Source organism: Symsagittifera roscoffensis, chromosome 9, assembly GCF_963678635.1.
Source record: "Symsagittifera roscoffensis chromosome 9, txSymRosc1.1, whole genome shotgun sequence".
Lineage (NCBI taxonomy): Eukaryota > Metazoa > Xenacoelomorpha > Acoela > Convolutidae > Symsagittifera > Symsagittifera roscoffensis.
This window is the reverse complement of record NC_087070.1, coordinates 15638540-15659507: the sequence shown is the minus strand read 5'-3', so window position 1 is coordinate 15659507 and position 20968 is coordinate 15638540. Positions and strand designations below refer to the sequence as shown.

At 34.2% G+C, this 20968-nt stretch overlaps 2 protein-coding genes across 2 annotated transcripts in view; both read right to left on the bottom strand.

Annotated features, from left to right (window-relative positions):
* Positions 1-10739, bottom strand: part of LOC134853999 (transcription factor IIIB 90 kDa subunit-like) — a 33824-nt gene extending 23085 nt beyond the window's left edge. The window contains exons 1-3 of the mRNA XM_063870055.1: positions 10450-10739; positions 7288-7412; positions 6523-6741 (exon numbers count right to left, since the gene is read on the bottom strand). Coding sequence (XP_063726125.1) covers positions 6523-6741; positions 7288-7412; positions 10450-10592 — 487 coding nt within the window. The 5' untranslated portion in view covers positions 10593-10739. The remainder of the gene's footprint in view (positions 1-6522; positions 6742-7287; positions 7413-10449) is intronic.
* An 8640-nt stretch (positions 10740-19379) lies between these two features.
* LOC134854559 (zinc finger protein 749-like) overlaps positions 19380-20968 on the bottom strand; it is a 354798-nt gene continuing 353209 nt past the window's right edge. Inside the window, exons 2-5 of the mRNA XM_063870866.1 lie at positions 20641-20709; positions 20423-20566; positions 19916-20341; positions 19380-19844 (exon numbers count right to left, since the gene is read on the bottom strand). Coding sequence (XP_063726936.1) covers positions 19416-19844; positions 19916-20341; positions 20423-20566; positions 20641-20700 — 1059 coding nt within the window. The 5' untranslated portion in view covers positions 20701-20709 and the 3' untranslated portion in view covers positions 19380-19415. The remainder of the gene's footprint in view (positions 19845-19915; positions 20342-20422; positions 20567-20640; positions 20710-20968) is intronic.

Sequence of the window (20968 nt, the reverse complement as noted above, 5' to 3'; positions counted from 1 at the left end):
ATAAACCTTTAAATAGTGCGCGAGTCAACTGCGTTCTTTAACATGGGCATGCTAATAGGCACAAATACTAATAGGCCGAATTTACTCCCCCGAGATATTTCGAATATTGAGAAATACATATTTACATATGGAAAATGACAAATCAAATAAATGCAAAAGATGAGACAATAAGTTGCACTGTCAGTTGTATTGTAAATTAATTTAGACATTAAGTATTCGTCCGACTCTTTTCCAGCTGACCATCTTGAAAAAACACAATACAATTTACAAAAATCACAAGTTCCGTCCTTGAAAAATTACCATTTGCATGGGGAAAAAGAATGCAAAAATCAGTTCAGACTTTTTGCAGTTTAAAATATCAAAATACATTTAGACCAGAGGCGATGCAGAGCTCCGCACCACTTGAGATACACATTAAGCGCAGCATTGAAAACTAGCAACACATGGAAATCAGAAGGAAGTAACAAATTTGATTTTAAATTTAGAAAAAAATTTCAGAAAAACAGTCCAAAAAACAAACATCATTAAATAAATTTTACGTTTCGACCTAGTGCCCACTAAGCCGACAAAACAAAAGCAGACGACGAAAAATCCAACTATTTAATTTTCCCGAAAAATACATAATTTCATACATACTGCAAAAAGAACAAGGCCCGATCGGGACTCGAACCCTAGACCTTAGGGTGCGAAGGCAGCCGCGGTACTTCTAGACCAAGTGAAAAGCATTCTTGAAGTTGCCAAAGTTCACGACTAAAGCAACTTAAATTTCTAAAAGTATTGTAAGAAAATTGGTTTGCGGGGAAAAAAAAGTCTCGTTCCCAATTACAAGACAGTGTAAATCACAAGTGTAAATAAATTTTTTAAGATGAATTTTACTAGCAGCAGCGATGCAGAGCTTCGCATCACTTGGGAAACAAAAATGAATGACGATGATTACCAGCAAATGAAAAGCAAAATCAAAACTTGAAAAACTTCAAATCCTTTGTTTGTTAAAAAAGTTTTTAAAAAAATAGCAAAAAAAGACAAAAAATTCCTGGAACAAAACTACCTGGATAAAAAAAAAACTTTCCAAAGAGCTCACAAAAGACTTTAAAGAAAACGAACCTACCTTCGGGACGTAATCCGACAAAAATCAGCAAAGAAGAAAAAAAAACTGATGCACTTTAAACTCGTTAAATTTCAAGAACAATTTATGGCTGGCGCTTTTTTGATAACATGAACCCAACTAGAAAAAACTGGATCAAAAAACAACATTAACGAGACATACGAACCAATGATACCGCAGTTTGTTAAAGAGTTATTTGGAAAATTGAGAAAGACACATTTAACATAGACTATCGAAGACAGAGTAATGAACGCAAGTAAACATAAAAAAAACACTTTCTTGAAAAAATCTCAACTTTCGAATTTCAAAGAAAAAAGATGCCCTTTAAGCTTTTTGAATTTCCAGAACAATTTATGATTGGAGATTTTTTGATAACATGAACGCAACTTGAGAAAACTGGATCAATAGGTCAATTTTTTATTCCGCAGGGAAATCTTATAAATAAATTCCACTTTCGAAACTAGAAATCGTTCACATTTTTTGCGCCATTTCCTCGTTCGTATTTGGAAAGTGCTATTGACAACACTTTCAGCAGTTGAATTTCAATTGAACTAAAAAACTGCATTATACCTAAGTGCATCAATATTTTAAGGTTTTCCTGAAAAAAAAACAGAAAAAAATTCAGCAAGACCTATATAAGAGTCATAACTACGTTCATACTCTTAAAAATCCCTTTCTGTAACACGAAAACAACGGATTTTGGATCTTTTTTTTTTGGTTTGTTCAATGAAATGAAGAAATGCATCAAAAACATTTGGTTTCAACGGATATTAAAGCGATAAATACAATCAGCTTCGTTCTCGAGTACCTCTTTTGGATTGATGCTCCTGAATGCTTCGTATGATGGCTAGGGCACGATTTTCGGACAAATGAACCGGGTTTGAATCATGGCAGGACCATTATTTTCTCATTCATCCTATTTCAATAACTGGCTTGAAATGTACCATGAAAAAATTAGTAACGGAACTGTTTAAGGACATAAAAGCCATAATAACGAGACGACCGACAATTGATTTAACAATTGAACACTTATGATATAAGATTAGGTAGGAAGTTATCAACAGTCTGTATTTACAAACAAGGATAGCCAGTTGATGTGCAAGTAGCACAGCATGTTCCGACCACATTCATAAAAATACTTCTTTTCTTCTATTTAGTGTCGTTTGTAGTGTGATTCGCGAACTACACGATCGTGTAATAAGTGAGTGAATTGGGTATGATCGTCAACATTTAAAACATTCATAAAAACAAAAAAACGCAGAAAAAAACTTTTTTCTAAATTATTGCTAATTATTGCACACAAAAAATTTTTAGGAAAGCTTTTATGCCAAATAAGCGCTATGTGAAACATCCAAAGCTAGTTCTTTTTAAAGTAAAAACAAGTTTTTTATCCTGTAAGTCTTAAAAAAATTTCATACAACGAGCATTATTCGATCGCATTGCTCGCTTGAAAAATCAACTAAATTTCACAAATTTCAAACCAGATTTCTCCACACCGAGACAGTTTTTTAAAACAATTTTGTAAAAACGTTCGACTTACAACTGAAACGACTTAATATAATATGATGTATCAATCGACACATTTCAATGATTATTTGTGGTAACTGATTTGCGTGTAGAAGAAAAAACTAAAACACACACGAACACAAAGCTCCTCCCCAGTGTGAAATTTAGAAAAAATGGCTTCGACTTTTGAGAATCAGCGGGCGTACAGCTGAACTTTTGAATTTTACATTCTTTTATCGTATTAATCAAACTGCATGTTTATAACTGATAAAACAGTTTGACAAACAGTTTGATAAAACAGTTTAAAACAGATTTTCGGACAAATGAACCGGGTTTGAATCATGGCACGACCATTATTTTCTCATTCATCCTATTTCAATAACTGGCTGAAATTTACCATGAAAAAATTAGGAACGGAACTGTTTCAGGACATAAAAGCCATAATAACGAGACGACCGACAATTGATTTAACAATTGAACACTAATGATATAAGATTAGGTAGGAAGTTACCAACAGTCTGTATTTACAAACAAGGATAGCCAGTTGATGTGCAAGTAGCACAGCATGTTCCGACCACATTCATAAAAAAATTTCTTTTCTTCTTTATTTAGTGTCGTTTGTAGTGTGATTCGAGAACTACACGGTCGTGTAATAAGTCAGTGAATTGGGTATGATCGCCAACATTTAAAACATTCATAAAAACAAAAAAACGCAGAAAAAAACGTTTTTCTAAATTATTGCTAATTATTGCACACAAAAAAATTTTAGGAAAGCTTTTATGCCAAATAAGCGCTATGTGAAACATCCAAAGCTAGTTCTTTTTAAAGTAAAAACAAGTTTTTTATCCTGTAAGTCTAAAAAAAAATTTCATACAACGAGCATTATTCGATCGCATTACTCGCTTGAAAAATCAACTAAATTTCACAAATTTCAAACCAGATTTCTCCACACCGAGAGTTTTTTAAAACAATTTTGTAAAAACGTTCGACTTACAACTGAAACGACTTAATATAATATAATGTATCAATCGACACATTTCAATGATTAATTGTGGTAACTGATTTGCGTGTAGAAGAAAAAACTAAAACACACACGAACACAAAGCTCCTCCCCAGTGTGAAATTTAGAAAAAATGGCTTCGACTTTTGAGAATCAGCGGGCGTACAGCTGAACTTTTGAATTTGACATTCTATAATCATATTAATCAAACTGCATGTTTATAACTGATAAAACAGTTTGACAGAAAACTAAACCACCAACATCAAGACCAGTTGGTTCTGTTCGCAAAAAATTGAATTAATATTAGAATGTTTAGACATCAAAACATCAACGGGAATCAGCACTTAAAATTTGGGACAAGGAAAAAAGAAAAGTTCAATCCTAACAAGCATCCGAAAACCTAATACAGTGCCAATTTAAATTAACCGGACAAAACGCGTTAAACTTGAAATTTAAAACGCATTTTTCTCAAATTGGGTTGAGTTTAGGTGATAACTTATGAAGGCAAAACTTGCTTAGAATTTTAGCAGAATTAATATGGTGTAATTTGTTTTGCGCAATTCGGGTCCAAAATTTTACCCCAAAAATGGGTCATTTTGGCTTTTCTTAGTTCATCAAAAATTACGCCAAAAATACCCAGTCGATCACAGACATAAATAGATAAAAATTAGCCTCTTACGTAGCCCAAAAAATTTTAAGAAGGGTATATTCTCCAAAACATTGTATAAGTTAATTTATTTTGTTTGATAGACAAAAAAGGTCGTTTTTACTATAGAAAATACCAACTATTTGTTTAAAAACAATTTTTAAACAATTTGCAAATTTTTTGGAGAATATGCCCTTCTGAAAGTTTGTTGGGCTACGTAAGGAGCTCACTTTGATATAATTATGTCTGCGATCGACTGGGTATTTGTTGGCGTAATTTTTGATTAACTAAGAAAAGCCAAAATGACCCATTTTTTGGGTAAAATTTTGGGCCCGAATTTTGCAAAACAAATTACACCATATTAATTCTGCTAAAATTTTAAGCAAGTTTTGTCTTCATAAGTCTTCACCTAAGCTCAACCCAATTTGAGAAAAACGCGTTTTAAATTTCAAGTTTTGTTCGTTTTGTCCGGTTAATTCAAATCAACACTGTAGCATCCCCTACATCAATTAATTTGAAATAGGAAAATAATTCCCACGTATAATAACTTTATAGGTTGAAGACAAATTTCATAAAGCCATCATTTTGCAATAAAGACAGATTTTTCACATTATGATAAAAAACGTTAAGTTTTGATTCAAAGAAAGTCTCAATGTTTTTAGGAATTATTTTCTCCAATCTTAGTAAATTGAAGAGTTTACAGGCACGATATCGAATAGAAAAGCCCTCAAACTTTTTCTTACATAGTTTTTCCAGTAGCAATTTGAATTTTGATTTCCTGGTTTATTTTTAGTTTGTATAAAAAACAAATAGTGTTCAGGAAATCAGTTGATTGTAAGCTTTTGATTGAACGCAGTACAGTCTTAGGCAATTCGTAAACATGCAACTCAAAAACATTGTCAATAGTTTTTGAGAAAAATGTCATAGCAGCTCCCACTTTGATTTAAATATTTTCTTTTGCAGAAGAAACAAACACTCGAGTGGGCTTTGGCAACAACAGCCATAAATCAGAACGCAATTTTGAATTATTGGAACAACATTGCCTGTAGTATTCTATCAATTGAGATCTTGGGACATAGTGCCTAGTTTTGATATAGTTTCGCACTGTTTACCAATATGAGTATAAGATAATTTATAACCGATGGATACCTAGATATTTACACACTGGTTGTATTTTAATTTGAGAAAAATTAAGATTAAACCGGAACCACAATTTTTATTCATTTGAAATGTTTTTATCAGTATGTATGACTAACCTAATGCCGTGATGCCATCTGTCAAGGTTAACTATATCTTCTCTAATATTTGTATTCTGGCAAGCATTGGCCGTTAAGCTAATGTCATCAGTTAAGGGAAGGTCAATTTTGTAAATAATAAAAAGCATAAAATTACCAACGCAATAAATTTACCAACACTAAAATCCGAAGAGTCAATAGTGTCATCAATTTACTCAAGACTTACCGAAAAAAAAGTGAACTGTAAATACAACACAAGCCTTTGCTTCTGTAACAGATGGTCAAATCCTGCAAGTCTAACCCCAATCAGCTGGGACGGTTTTTTATCCGATCATCTAATCAATTTTTGCACCCAAAATCAGTCAGCAGACCAATTAATTGCCACTTATCCAATAATTTCTAAACATAATTGGCGTTTTTGCAAAGTTTTCAAAAGTTTCAGGACATAATCGGCGTTTCTTTTGAACCAAATCATGAAAAATAGCTTTTTACAATAATGCAAGCAAACATTTTCCAACAGATGTAGTTTTTTTTTTGCCTTATCTTTCAAAGATCTAGTTAATTCTTTATAAGCAAATATTTACGGTTGCGATTAACAAGCGCTATCAAATTGGAACAGACTTTTTGTGTAAAAATATTTTCTAACAGATTCTCTAAATAATTTGATAGCTTGGTTGACAATCAATTTAAATCCATTTCTGATTAGCAAGTTTAGCCCGAAAGTTACGCCCAGACCTAGAACTCCGAAGAACCATGGTTCGAATCCCGCCAGGAGCTGTTTAAGTTTTAATCAACGGGGTGATGCTGCAGACAGATGTAAAGCTATTTCAATGCTACTAGTCAGCAGAACAAATTACATTAGCCACTCCCTCCTACCTCCTCCATAAAGCATTTTGGAGGGAGGATATCAACCTCGTTTCAATTGAAAATCTCAGCCGATCAGAATCGCAGTTGTGCACCAGTTTAAGAACGGCATGCATTTTCTTAAAGTTGTTTTGACCCTAACCAAGGATCCTAACTTGATGCTAACCAACTAGAGCGTTCCTCCTTCCTCCTCGCATGAACCTCCTCTCGAGAAGCATCTTGTAGAAGCCATGGGCCAAGTCGGCACAGTGTCCGTGGATGGAGAGAGAGGATGCGAACTGGTAGATCAACTTCCTCCCCTTCTCAATCGAGTTCTCCATGCAGTCCTGCTGGATACCCGGGTGGAAACCAGCGAATGAAGACTTCATACCTCGCTGGTTCACACCTGGAACAAGTTTCAGTTCAATAACATATATCCAAAAAAGAGCCATTAACATCTGGAATCGGTTTGAATTAAAACGGAATCCGAAAAAGATCAAAATCATAAGCTGTTGGGCTCGAAAGCGCAGGATCTTTTCTGATGTTGGCAGAGAAAACTTTCATGTTTTAGGTAGTAAATCATTTAACTAGCTTCAATCGATTAAGCCGTCGAAATAGTCACGGAAACGTTCAGCCCAAATTTTTCATTCTGCCCAGGTCAATTCTTCAAATAAACCATTTTAATTAATCTGAAACAATGACCCGAATTCTCAACTTTTGTACCAATTTTTTTAATGAGAAACCGCCATAAAATATGAACCAAGTAGTGAAAAAAATTCGCCTGAAAACGGGCTGCAAACTTTCAAGGCGTCCTCGCAGTTTTATTTTACTTCTGTTGTAACGGGTCATAATTTTACAAAAGTAGATGGAGGCTCATTTGAAACAATTTTTATGATTTTTTTCAAAGGTTACAAATGCAACTTTGATGCAACGTGTTGTTTCTGTTTCTCACCTACGAACTGTCCCACTGCCCTCTTTGCATCTCCACTGCCACTCTCGATGAACTCGACGTCATTCACAATCATGTTGTGTTCCAGCACCTGTCCACACCCTGTGCACACTGCATTTCCACGACACCTGACACACAACACTAAAGCTTAACACTACTCTAGTGTACACTTTTACATAGGCTAAGTGGAGCAATAAAGCGGAGTCAAAACAAATTAAGACGAAAAAAAATTATCCAAAAGAAAAATGGCGAAAACACTCGTCTATTTCATTTTATTTGGCCGACTAAATTTTGCTAACATAATTTGTTATTTCGACAAACAAATTTATAAAATTTTTTTTTCAGATTGCGTCGTTTTTTGAATTTGGTGTAATGGAAATTTAAACGACCCTAAAAACTCAATAGTATAAAAATTAGGGACATTTGACAACATTTTTTCACATAAAAAATAAAATTCAATTTTCGAAAATCAAAAAAAAAAATCATGTTAAGCTCGCTTTACTCGCTTGAAATTAGACGAAAAACAAAAAAAAATCAAACCGGTTTGTTCTACACTGGGATAAAATTTTCAAAAGGGAATTTTACGACTGACAGGACTTTAATATGATATATATCTCGACCCATTCCGATGATTATTTATGGTACCTGATTTTGCCTGGAACAATTACGAGCAAATTATAAAAAAAATATTTAAATTGTGATCTAATAGCACTTAACGCCTCCCTAATGTGAGTTTCTTGTTTTGCGAAGTTGACCTTCTAAAAAAAGATATAGGCTAGAAAGCATTCAAAGCAAAATAAAAATCAATTGACGAAAAACCTGATTGAAAATCATTCCAAGTAAAATGTCAATACACTCATGGCTTCAATCACCTTTGTCAAAACGAACACAATAAGAAGAGCATACCGTTTAAGACATATCGAGGAAAAATTTCGAATTAAGCTTTATTACGAAGGGAAAAAAATTCAAAAAAAGTTTCATAATTTTTTAACTTTATAAGAATTGATTTAAAAATTTCAAAGGTACCTTGTCAAAGTTGAATCAATATCAAAAACCGCCCAAATCAAATGAAAAAGTAATAGATAAATAAGCCGACAGAATTAAGGCCGATACTTAATAAGCTCAAAAACAGCCAAAATTTCCAGAAAAAGCTTGCATCAACCACCTAAAAGGCAACCTATCTGCATCTACCACCTATCTTGCATCTACCACCTATCTTGCATCTCCCACCAAGCTGGCATTTACCATCTATCTTGCATCTCTTGCCTGCTGTGAACAGATTTATTTGCGGCAACAAAATTCTAGAACCCGGTTGCAAAACTCTTGCTTATCGCAATGGTAATAAGACTGAAAAACTAACAAAAAGCTTCTAAGTCCCCGTCCACCTCAAAATACAAACATACATGGCGCAATTTGAGTCCAGAAAGCCGATATAAAATACGCCAAAAAATTTTTTAATGAAAAAAAGGAAACGCGAAAAAATGAAAAGAAAACGAGTTGGTATAATTAGAACAAAAAAAATCAAATTTCGAATAGGGCGGATATTTAAATTGCTAACATGTTAAATATAGTTTTGTTGCTTTATTTCTAACAGAGAGGACCAGGAGATGAATGAATCTAAAAGATGAGTCCCGTGAACAAACTTCTTTAAGGGAAGAAAAAAGTCTAGTAACAGATTGCAATACCCTTGCGATAAGCATAATTGAATTATTTTTACACGAGGCAAAGCTCTAACAGAGGAGCTCTTTTTCACATTACGACAAACAGCTGTTGTGTCCTTAAGTAAGACTTTGTGGACAATTTTCTGTGCTGTCCCAAGCAACTATATATCTTTTTCATCAACGAATCGAAAAAATAGAGGTGCTCACTTAGACGCCGGGAATCAGCACATTTCATATTAGTTACTTGAATCAACAATTAATTTCTCTAACTAGGTAAAAATTCTCAGGGCCACCAATATTGCCACCTACTAGCGATTATTAAAAATAGCCAACAGACAATTGGAAAAATGTAAATGAGCGCAACGAAACAGAAACAATTTATGATTGACACTTTCTGAAAACAATTATTTCAAAATCAGAAAACTGTATCAACAGCTTAAGTTTTTATTCCGCTGGGAAATCTGAAACTTAGAATTCACTTTCAAAAGTAGAAGTCGATCGCGTTCTTCCTGGTCTTTCGGTGTTCGATAGTGGGGTTGCCCACCTTTTAACAAAAAAAGTCAAATAAAAAGAAATCAAAAGTCAAATTGCTGAAAAAACATAACATCACGAAGACCTATATAAGAGTTTTCACTACGTTCGTGACTCTTAAACACGAACAGCAATTGTTTGTTGATTCAATTTTTTTTACTGAAACCTTAATCTGGTTGGTATATTGGCTACCACATCTGACTCATGACCCAGAGACACGGTTTCGAAGCCCAGTGGCAAGGAAAGTTGACCAGTGTCTCAGTGGTTCTGAGATAGTTATGCTTCCTATGGTAATATATCAACTAACATTTGTTTATGGGAAAAAAGGTTTTTTACGTCTTTTCACTTTTTCCGACCAAAGTTTTTAATTTAGTGATTTCAAAATATTCAATGTATAAATACAGAGACATACTGATCGCAATGATTGGTTTGGTAAATGCAAATACGAACACTTAATTCTTTAGAGGATTTCTAACAAGACCGAATTTGGAGCAGATGTGAAGGTCATTTTTTCCTGGAGCTTTTTTTTCGAGTTTATTATTCTGGTCTGGGTAAAACTCTGGCACTTATTTGAAATAATTTGAAAAATTTACCAAAAAATCTATTGAAATTCGTCTTCAACTGAAAAAAAAATTAGAGATGGTGCTGAAATTTGATTGGCTATTTGTATAGTTTCAATTCAGGATGTTGAAATATTGATTTTAAAAAGACCCGAAAAAAGTCTAGTTTCCGATTACAAGTCACTTGATCTGAAGTGAAATGAAGGGTGTTAAAAGCCAATCCCGACGAACACTATATCATTGTACAATTATGTAGGTTTTACTGGGTTTACTCAAAAATTAGACCGATTATTCTGTGTGCCAGTTCTATAACAGTTGGACAGTGGGCTAAACTTCTTCAAAAAATCTCCAAACCAGATAAACAATTCAAAACAAAACACTTTGCTTGAAAATATTCGATCAGCGTATCACACCTGTCGACGTCAATCTCTGTCGAGCCACAGCTAGGACAGACATTTGACGAAACAGGCGCCGAACCCTGAGCTCCTGTGGACGAGGAACCCAGTCCAGATCCAATCGTACCAGACTGGGTCGCGTCCAGAAAACCCCCCGACATTCTGACTGTTCGCTACTCCGCTAGCAATCGTAAATTAAACAGATGAGGTAATAATCGTAATTTAAAGATAACTTGTTCAGTGGTTGTGAGCGAAAGCTCCGTTTGCTGTTTGAATCTCATTCTGCGTTGAAAACCATCATTTCAATAACATCTGAAACAGACTCAAATTTACAGCTTTTCAAGCAAAAACTGGAAGCGGATATTCCAATTCGAATTAAAATAACGTCCAAACTTACTCAAAAGAAATTGTAAACTTCAGAATTGTAAACTTCAAGATTTAGCTCAAATTCGAACAGCTCAGCTTACATGTTTAACCCTCATATGTCCTCTTTTAATAGTAGGTAGCCTTAATGTCTTATTTACCTAGCACCAAAAATAACGCACTTTTGTGGCGTCCATCACGATGGAGGGACCGAATGCTGAAAATTTATTTTAGCCAATCAGAATTGAGTATTCAACAAAGAAAATCAAAAAAATAATAATTGAAAATTTTGTTGCACTGCTTTAATGCACTTTCTGTTAATAATGACTTGCTTTGTGCAGAAGTCATTTAAGCGGCACACATGCAACGAAAGCCTGTCCCTCACATAAACAAGCTTGAGTTTTTGTTTATTTAAATTTTACTAAATTGATGATTAAGTTCACTGTCTAGATCAGATCCGTTTGCTTGTCATTCACCAGCTTACCTTTGATCAATATACAAGTATATATGTCATATGTTTGGTCTGTAAGCTACAGGCTTATAACAATCAGCAAAACGTGGCAACACCTTAAATCTGATTGGCTGCAAATGCTAAAATTATGTTATCTTTTTACATTATGTTATCTTCACAGAGGCGACGCATAAAACCAAAACGATAAGAAATGAAACATTTTTTACAGCTTTCTTCAGGCTCAGAGGAAAACAATAAGACAAAACCAAAATTCATGAAAAATGGTGCGATAACGATTTTAAAAATTTTATTTGCCTGCTTATTACAGGAAGAAATCAAAATGACTTCCAAGTGTGTAATTGCTAGCCTTGAAGTATAAATGAATAATTTGTACGCTTTGAAAAGCCAAAAAAAACCATAGCCAGCTGAAAGTTGGAAAAGTGCATTGAACGCAAGGAAACTGAAAAAAACCACTTGTTTTTTTTTATATCTTCAGCTTTTGAATTTCAAAGAAAAAATATAGAAGGCCTTAAAGCGCTTTGAATTTGTAGAACAATTTATGATGGACACTTTTATGTTTAAATTAACCCATTTTGAGATAACTGGATCAATAGGTATAACTTTCATTTCGCTGGGCAATCTGATAATTAATTTCATTTTCGAAATAAGGAGTCAATCACCTTTTTGGTGACCTTTACACTTTTGCTGTTTAAAAAGAGTTTTCCTTCCTTTTAACAATAGAAATGCACTGAACTTGAAAATAAATCACAAGTCAAACCGCGAAAAATCAAAATTGAGCGTGAACAAATTTTAAGACTTTTTTCTGAAAAGCAAAAAAAAATCAGCAATACCTATACAAAAGTACTCACTACATTCATTACTCTTAAACATTCCGACCAAAACTGAGGTTTATTAGCGGTGCATTTGAGGTTTTGCTTCGCTGTTTTTCGAGTGACGCGCGCCTTTCAACACGAAGATCGTAGATTCAAACTCCACTTTGGTCATGGCGGAGGGCTCCTATTGTCATCCGCCTCTGCGAAATGGACGACACCGACTCCCCGAAGCAGAAACGCCCTGACATCGGTAAATAAAAAACTGGTCTCAATTCCACTTAGGCTTTAATAGGACAAACTTATCGCGCATTAATTATCCCATATTTGACCAAATTAGTGTCAAATTCAAACCCTCGTAACATAACACACGCGGCAGGTGACATCCCTTTTCAATTTTGAGCACAAACAAATTAATGAACTTGAAAACTGCTTATATATAAAATATATGAAAAAACAACGAAATGAATGCATGCAACCGTTACAACAGACGGGGCATCTACGAACGCTTTTTATTTCTAAGTTTCAACGACAAAAATAATTTCAATTTTAAGGTTCTTTTTAAACTAAAATGGTCAAATCTTCACAACAACTGGCTTCCTGATTTTCATATTTTTAACGCAGAAACTAAACACTTAAATAGCCGACAGCATACAACTGCACTTTCCATTTGCAAAATAACTAAGTTCATATCATTTGCTGCCATCAGTCAATTAATCCAGCTCAAATGATTTTTAAATATCATTTTAATTTTTCTTGGTTTAATTCTTAGTTAAATCAAAATTTTTGAAATATCATATAAAAAAGTCAATTTCTAAAACTTAAAAAATTTGGTAAAAAATATTAGGATGGAGGCCCTATTTACAACAGCTCGCAGTAACATGACACCATCCCATTGAACGGTTTACAATTTCAAATTTTGACACAGGCGAAGCTGTGCTTCGCAAACACTAGCAAGAACACGGCAAAAAAAGCAACTACAAAGTGAAATCAAGAAAAAAAATTGACACAAAAAATGGCAACTAAAAGCATCAAGCAGTCAAATTTGGAGGCAAGATTTGCAGCTCCTGAAACTACGCTGATAGTATTCAACTACAGGGTTGGGAAAATAAAAATTTTGCAAAAATCGTAAAAAAACGTCCTATCTAGCAAACTAAAGATTTGGGTATTCATATTTGGAGGCCAAATTCGCCACCCCGGGAAAACCCAGACAGTATCCCATCATTGAGTTGCTAAATTCAAACTTAGTGAATTAAGCACCGATTTCAAACTGGAAAATCGAAAAAATTAAGCATTGCAATATACAATATAGCTTCAACGTAAAAAGATGGTTCGTCGTTGAACATGCTAAAATAACACGTTGAAAAAGCTTAACCATGGTGAGATAAGGAACCCAGCATTTATATACATAATATATAGATAGATAGATACTTGACACAGAGGCGAAGTAGAGCTTCCCATCACTTGCGATTCAACACACGCGTAGCATTGCCAGCTAGCTAAAAAAGAGGAAACAAAACGAAAAAAAAACTGTTATAAAAATGAAGTTTTTTAGAATAACAAAAAAATCAATTTCAGAAAAAATCGAGGGTGTAAATACTAGCATTAAGTACGCTTTTACTATTGATCGAGCGACTACTAAGCCGATATTTAGTGGGTAGACGACCGCTGACATTAAACAGAAAAGCCATTGTCGTGATAAAAACTTTGAGTGGTTAAGTTTTAAAACTTGGAACCGTGCACTACTGACATCAATTAATTGAAAATAACTAATTTATGCTTTTCAAACGACACAAAATTGGTTGACTAAGCCGATACAACATATGCGGAAACAATGTGGGCCGAAGGAAATTTTCAACTGAAAAACTAAACGAAAAAAGGAAAATATAAAAAGCAACGGCTAGTTAATTTCAAATGACCGGACAAAATCAACTATTCTTGCAATTAGAAGTAAAAGTGCTTACACTCCAAGAAAATCCGCGATAATATCAAAAATAGTCCGTCAATTTTGTCAATATTGACTATTTGGTACGCAGAATAACAGCAATTTTACTGTAACTAGCGTTTAACGCGTCATCTCAAAAACTTAATGGGCCTCTGGAGAAATTCGGAGGCCTTATTTGCAACCACTGAGAGTCCATGAGAGCACCCTACTATAGGGTAAGGAATCCAAAATTTTGTGAACTTTTTTAAACCTAAGTTTCTCGAAGAAAAAATTGAAAAAAAAAACGTCTTATCTCGGAAACTAAAAAGATTTGAGCATTCATACTAAGAGGCAAGAATTGAGACGCCTGGGTGTACGCTGACAATAAGGTTGTATCTTCATCAAGCTGGTAGTTTCAAATTTTTTTAATTTCTTTGTAGATAAGTTCTCTGAAAAATTTTGAAAAAATCAAAAAACGTCACATCTCGGAATTTAAAAGCATTTGAGCAGTCCCGTTTATCATTCGCATGTGGCAAGCACGATTTACAACTCTTTAGAGTACCCTGACAACACCGAACTTCAGCGTTCGGATTTGAAATTTCGAATAAAATATTAATTTCAACTTTCTGAAAATTTTTAAAAATCACAAAAAAACGTCACATCTCGAAAACTACAAAGAATTGGGCGGTCATATTTGGAGGCAAGATTCGCAATCCTTGAGACAACTCTGACAGGACCTAACTACAGGGTTGGGAATTTCAGATTTTTAAAACAATATTAATTTAAGTTTTCTGAAAATTTTTGAAAAAAGTCACAAAAAACGTCATATCTCGAAAACTACAAGGATTTGAAAAGTAATATTTGGAGGCAAGATTCGCAATCTTTGAGATTACTCTGAGAGCCCCCAACAACAGGGTTGGGAATTTCAGATTTTGCGAAAAAAAATTTATATGTTTTCTGAAAATTTTCTGAAAAAATCAGAAAAAACGTCATATCTCGAAAACTACAAGGATTTGAACAGTCATATTTGGAGGCAAGATTTGTAACTCCTTAGAGTACTCTGACAGCGCCCAACTACATGTTCTGGAACTTCAAGTTTTTTAAATTTTTTTGTTATTTGAAATTTCAGATAATTTTTGAAAAAATCTCAAAAATCGTCTTATCTCGTTAGCTAAAATGAAAATGATTCGGGCATTCAAAATTGGAGGCCAAATTCGCCACCCCTAATTCAATATTGGGCTGCTTAATTAAAACTCGGTAAAATAACCACCAAAATCAAATTGGAAAATCGAAAAAAAATTCTTAACCATTGCAATATACGATACAGCTTAAACATGCAAAAATAATACGTTGAAAAAGCTTAAACATGGCGAGATAGTGAAGCCCGCATTTAAATATATAATAGATTGAGCATTTGAACCGAAACTCTTTGCATCAAGCTTGTATTGCAAGAAAAGTATAATTGAAATGTATCGTGACCAATAAACCGGATTGACTTTTCAAATTTTTATTTAAAGTTGAACACAGAGGCAAAGCGAACTTTCGCACCACTTGCGATGCAGAAACCTGAAAAACAAGAAAAAAATTAAAAATCAATACAATATTACAAAAATTGCGTGTCGCACAGACCACATTCAAAGTTAATTCTGAAAGCAGCATTTTAATTCTGTAACCAGACGACGTTTTAAACAAAACTGAAATGCATTATACTGCTATGAAACTGTTCGAAAAAAAACCCCAGACATTAGGGTACAAAGGCAAATGATTTACCTCCAGGCCAAGGGGAAACAATCTGGAATGTTAATAAAAGAGAATATAACTGAGCTTGCGATGCGAAAAAAAACACTTGCGATGCAAAACTCACCTTGCGCTACAATATAGTGAACGGAAAAAAGATAACTTGAAAATAGTTGAAAACTTTTGGCTAAAAAAACTTCATGCTAGTATCGGATGAAGCTCATAAACAGCCTTTTAAAAAAATGGAAACCATTTACCGATCGGCAACAAAGGCTACAAACTTTGGGTCGAAACTTCTTGAGCCGAAAACAAGACTGTTGTCATAAAAAACTTCATAATAAGTTTTAAAAGCTTTTACGCCCCATCAAACTGACGCACAGAATCGCATACGGTAAGGTTTTGCCCTCGAAATTACTCTGTCTAAAGTGAATGAGTCGATATGAAATGAACTGAAAATGTTTAAATAATGAAAAACAATTAAAAAAAATAAAAAGCTTAAAAGAAGACTTTTTACATTGGAATAAAACCCATGATTCAAAAAATATGCCAATACGGGATAAAAAAGCTTGGAAGAAAAACAACCAATCGAAAAAAAAGACATTTTCCAACACAGAGACGAAGCGGAGCTTCGCAGCACTTGCGATACAACACAAAAAAACAAAAAGCAGAAAATGAAAATCTAAAAAAAAAAACAGGTCGAATAAACTTTCATACGTCTTGATAGAAATTCATTCCAGGCAAGCAAGCCAGACACTTGAAATTTAAAACAGCAACAACGGAACAAGATTTAAGAAAAGAAACAAAGCCGACAATCTTTAAGCAGACAAAAGTTGAGCCGAACAAAATATGATTTTAGGAAAAAAAAAGTCCCACCTTAAACAACAATTGACAAAACTTACAATTGCAATTACAATGAAAGTTGCTTACAGCAAAAAAAAATCAGTGATGTAGCAACTAAGCCGACAATCTATTAGCAGACACCGACTAAACTGAAAAAAAAATTAAAATCTTTCAAGCCCCCCTGAAATTCAAACAAACAACACGCACTTGAAAACACAATGAAAATTGCCTACAGCACAAGCAAAAAACGTTGTGACAATTTAGCCGACAAAACTTGAGCGAACAAACGGAAAACCAACAATTCATTTTTCTCGGAACTTTTTTCAATTTCCTTGATTTGAAAAAAACAAGGTCCGGCCACGACTCGAACCCCAGACATTAGGGTACAAAGGCAAATGATTTACCTCCAGGCCAAGGGGAAACAATCTGGAATGTTAATAAAAGAGAATATAACTGAAAAGAAGTCAGCTGCATAGAAAAGAAGTCAGCTGCATAGAAAAGAAGTCAGCTGCCTTTTCCTCCTCCTCAGCAAGCGATTCAACTGATTTTGTTAAGCTTGTTGTTAACCAGAAAAAAGTCTATATTCCAGTTTGATAACGGTTGCTAATCGCAAGCGTACAAAGACAACTACAACTTGAAACAGGCTTCAACTAATTACTACTTATATGATAGTTTTATTTGAAATTCAAGAAAATGAGCTGTCAGATAATGAATGAGTCCAGAAGATGATTGAGTCCTGTGAACAAAGTTATTACGGTAAAACTTTTTAGTACCCGGTTGATATACCCTTGCTTGCTGCAAGGGTACTACTACTGATTCGTTTTTCTGTAGAAGGTATGTCTAAATTTTTCCTTCAAATTTTTGCGAAAAATGACTATTCTAATTTCTTTTAGTGAATTCCATTTTTCATGCAGCCTCTTACCACTGATTTTCTGCCTCCTTTATTATTTGATTGAGTGTGGGGTCCCACCTAAATGTTCTCTTGTTTCCATTCAGCTAAGTTTTCCGTAGACAAAACGCTCTGTTGGAAGTATTGTGCTTTATATTAGTAAATCACGTGCTCTATCAATTTTTCTACGTAAAAACAGATGAAAATCCAGTCTCAGAAATTTCAGGCTAAAAAAAAACATAATCAGAAAAAACTTAGACTCAGATTCAGATTCAGAAATTTAGACGCGATATGATTGTCAGTTTTTTAGACAAATTAATCACCTGGAGAACAGTCAGAAATCCGATCTAATAACAATTCCTATTCGCAAGCGTTAAAACGAAAAAGTTATCAGAATGAAAACCTTTTGGCTCTTTTTCCTCCCCCCCCCCACCTGCAAAACTTTACATGTGAACTAATAAAGCCAAGACAAACATATTAACCTTGTAAAATCCCTCGTTACACCATAAAGTTGATGCTTATGTGAGGAGTGAGTTAAAGTTATCGGAATGAGCAAATTCAACATTTTTGGAAGAAATTTTCGGTTCCGAGATAAACTATGCCTGGAATCTTCTTTATAAAACAGTTCATCTTAAAAACCAGCTTTCAGTGTTTGTTGTTTGCTCTAAAAAAAACTGCATCAATTCGGCTTAAATCAAGCTCAAAAAAACACCACTATAACGAAACTAAACACAAAATGAACAACTTCAAGAAAAAATGGGGAGCAGAAATTTTGATAACAGACAGACTAACCTCTTCATGTATTTGTGATTCTCAACCGAACTTATGCATATGTCAATAATAGAGGGCAAACAAAATTTCAAGTCTTTTTCAAAAAAAATCGTAAACCTTGAAATTCTAGAGATGAGAGGCTACGCTTCGCAAACACTAACGCGAACACGACAAAAAAGCAGCTCTACCAAGTAAAAAAAAAGAAAAAGTAGATATTAGCCTCGAATTAGCAAAAACTCAGCTACGTGTCGGATTCGATGAGCGACCTAGTGATTTTGAGTCTCGCGCACTAACCACGGACGCTTTAACCTAAAACTGGCTACCAATAGCGCAGCTACATATGCTTATAAATTGCCAATTCGACGCAGCAAAAGTGGCGTCAAATACAAAAAGACAAAATTTTGCATGTAATAAATTGGAAAGCATAAAGGCAAACTATGTTTAAATGTAATTTTTTTAAAATCTTTGTGCTGCTGTTCGAAACAAATAACTTTTGCGGTTCGTTTGATGAATTAAAAATGCGTCAACTGTCTTATTTTTTAACTAATCAAATGTTAAAGTCCCTACGCCATTATACTGCTAAAGCAACCTAACGATTCAAAGTGCCACCAAAAGCAGCACTTTTATTCGCGAATTAGATTGGAAAAAAGAAGGTTCGTACTAATACACTTCGCTTGCGCAAGAGTAACTAAGATTTTTCATTATAACTTTTGCTGTTAATTGTTCTATACTACTTAAAGGTGTTTGACAATTTCAAAGAAACACGGACAGAAAAATGGCAAAATCCGACACAGAATCACTTTCGATACGATTAAAACATTGCATTACAAAACATTGACTAGAAAAATAGACGGAAGTCGAGAAACTTTTTGAAAAATTAAGTTGAAAAAATTACTTGAAAGTTGAAAAAAGACATCTAATAACATTTTATACCTTTGCCTCGAATGATATTCTTAAACAACCTTAGAAAGCATTGATTATCATTCACCGAGCTTTAACTAAGGCGACAAAAAACCATCGTTAAGCCGGAAACAAAACTGTTGTCATGAAAAAAACTTGAGCTTTACAGTTTTGGAGTCTTCCGTTTCTTTCAAGTTACACCACATCCTCAGATCATATAGCGTTAACTTGTCACAAAGAAGCTAATTGAAAATTTCAATTAAACCAAATCAATGAAAATTAGCAGTCATAAAAAGCGGTGAGGCTCGCAGATGAATCTACCTCACTCAAGCAATCAACATCAATATAAGCATTTGTTGACTTAGAGGACGTCTCAAAATTTTGATCAGTTTCGCCGCTTGGGATTTCGACAGATGAGTCAAAATCTAATGAAATATCGAAATTGTTTATCAAGTTATCAGCCGAACTCTTTTTTCCTCGTTTATTTGATGCGAACTTTAGATCAAAGCTAGGTGCTTCATTGTGCTCTTCGACCATTGAAAAATCATCGTGCAATTTCATCAAGTGAATCACAAGTTCTTTCTTCGACTCAAAAATTTGTGAACACTTCGAGCATTTGTTTTTCGTGTAAACCAAGATACATTGCTTAATATGTTGAAGGGTGGCATACTTCGCGTGGCTGGAATAGTCACAATTACAACAGCTATACTAAAAAAAACCATCTAGATTATACTATGTAACTTCAAAGTTATGAATTCAGTTTAAAATTAAATAAATACCTTCGTCAATCCGGGTGCCATAACTTCAGTCTCCATTAAATGCTTCCATCTACTTTCCAAAAGTTTATGTTCCAGCTTTACAGATTCAAATGCTTGCATTCTAGAACAAACGACCTGGTGCCGCTTAAGACTGAAAGGACTCGCCAAATGCTTGCCACAAAACGAGCAAACACATTTTTGAGTTCCTGTTTCTTGAGATATATGATTCCATCTATCTTCAAGAAGGTCATGTTGGAACTTGACAGAGTCAAACCCTTCCTTTTTGAAACAAAGAACCTGATGCCGCTTAAGACTAAAAGGACTTGCCAAATGCTTGCCACAAAATGTGCAAACACATTCTTGCGATCCTGATGTTTTGCAGTGTTTACTGTGGTATGTCAAATGTTTCCGCTTCGTGAACAGCTGGCCACATGCATCACAATTAAACTAAAAAGAATTTTGGTTTATCTTGAACCATTAACGAAATAAATGGAAAATATATCAGAAATGTTTGAAAGACGAACTTACTTTTACCAACCCGTCTTTGGTCACTACCTTTTCACCGGGAATTTCTATGAACTTGGCGCGCTCATTAAGAGCAGAACGTTGCTCGGCCAGTAACCTCCACCAGCATCTTTTAATTTCGGTGAAGTTCGACACACCTTTTGACTTCTAAAACAAACTCGGCTAATTAGGACAAGATGAGCCAGCTTTATATTTTCAAACTAAATTTGAAAACTATTAACCATTCCCTTGACAAAAATATGCCATCCCGTTATTTCCTGCTTTCCGGAATTTCTACTCATTTCTAAACTGAAATCAAGAAAGTCGATGATATAGGAACTCATGAAAGAAACGTTATTAAAACAGCACGGAAGCGAAGCTTCGCACTATCTGCGATACAAGTATACATAGCATGAAAAATTAACCGAGATGAAAACTGTACATAAAAAAAATGCTAAGAACACATTGCGCTACAAAATAAAGAATGCAAAAAAAATTACTTGAACAAAATAACTTCATAAAAGTTGAAAAATTTCAATTACAAAAAAGTTCATATTTGTATCAGATGAT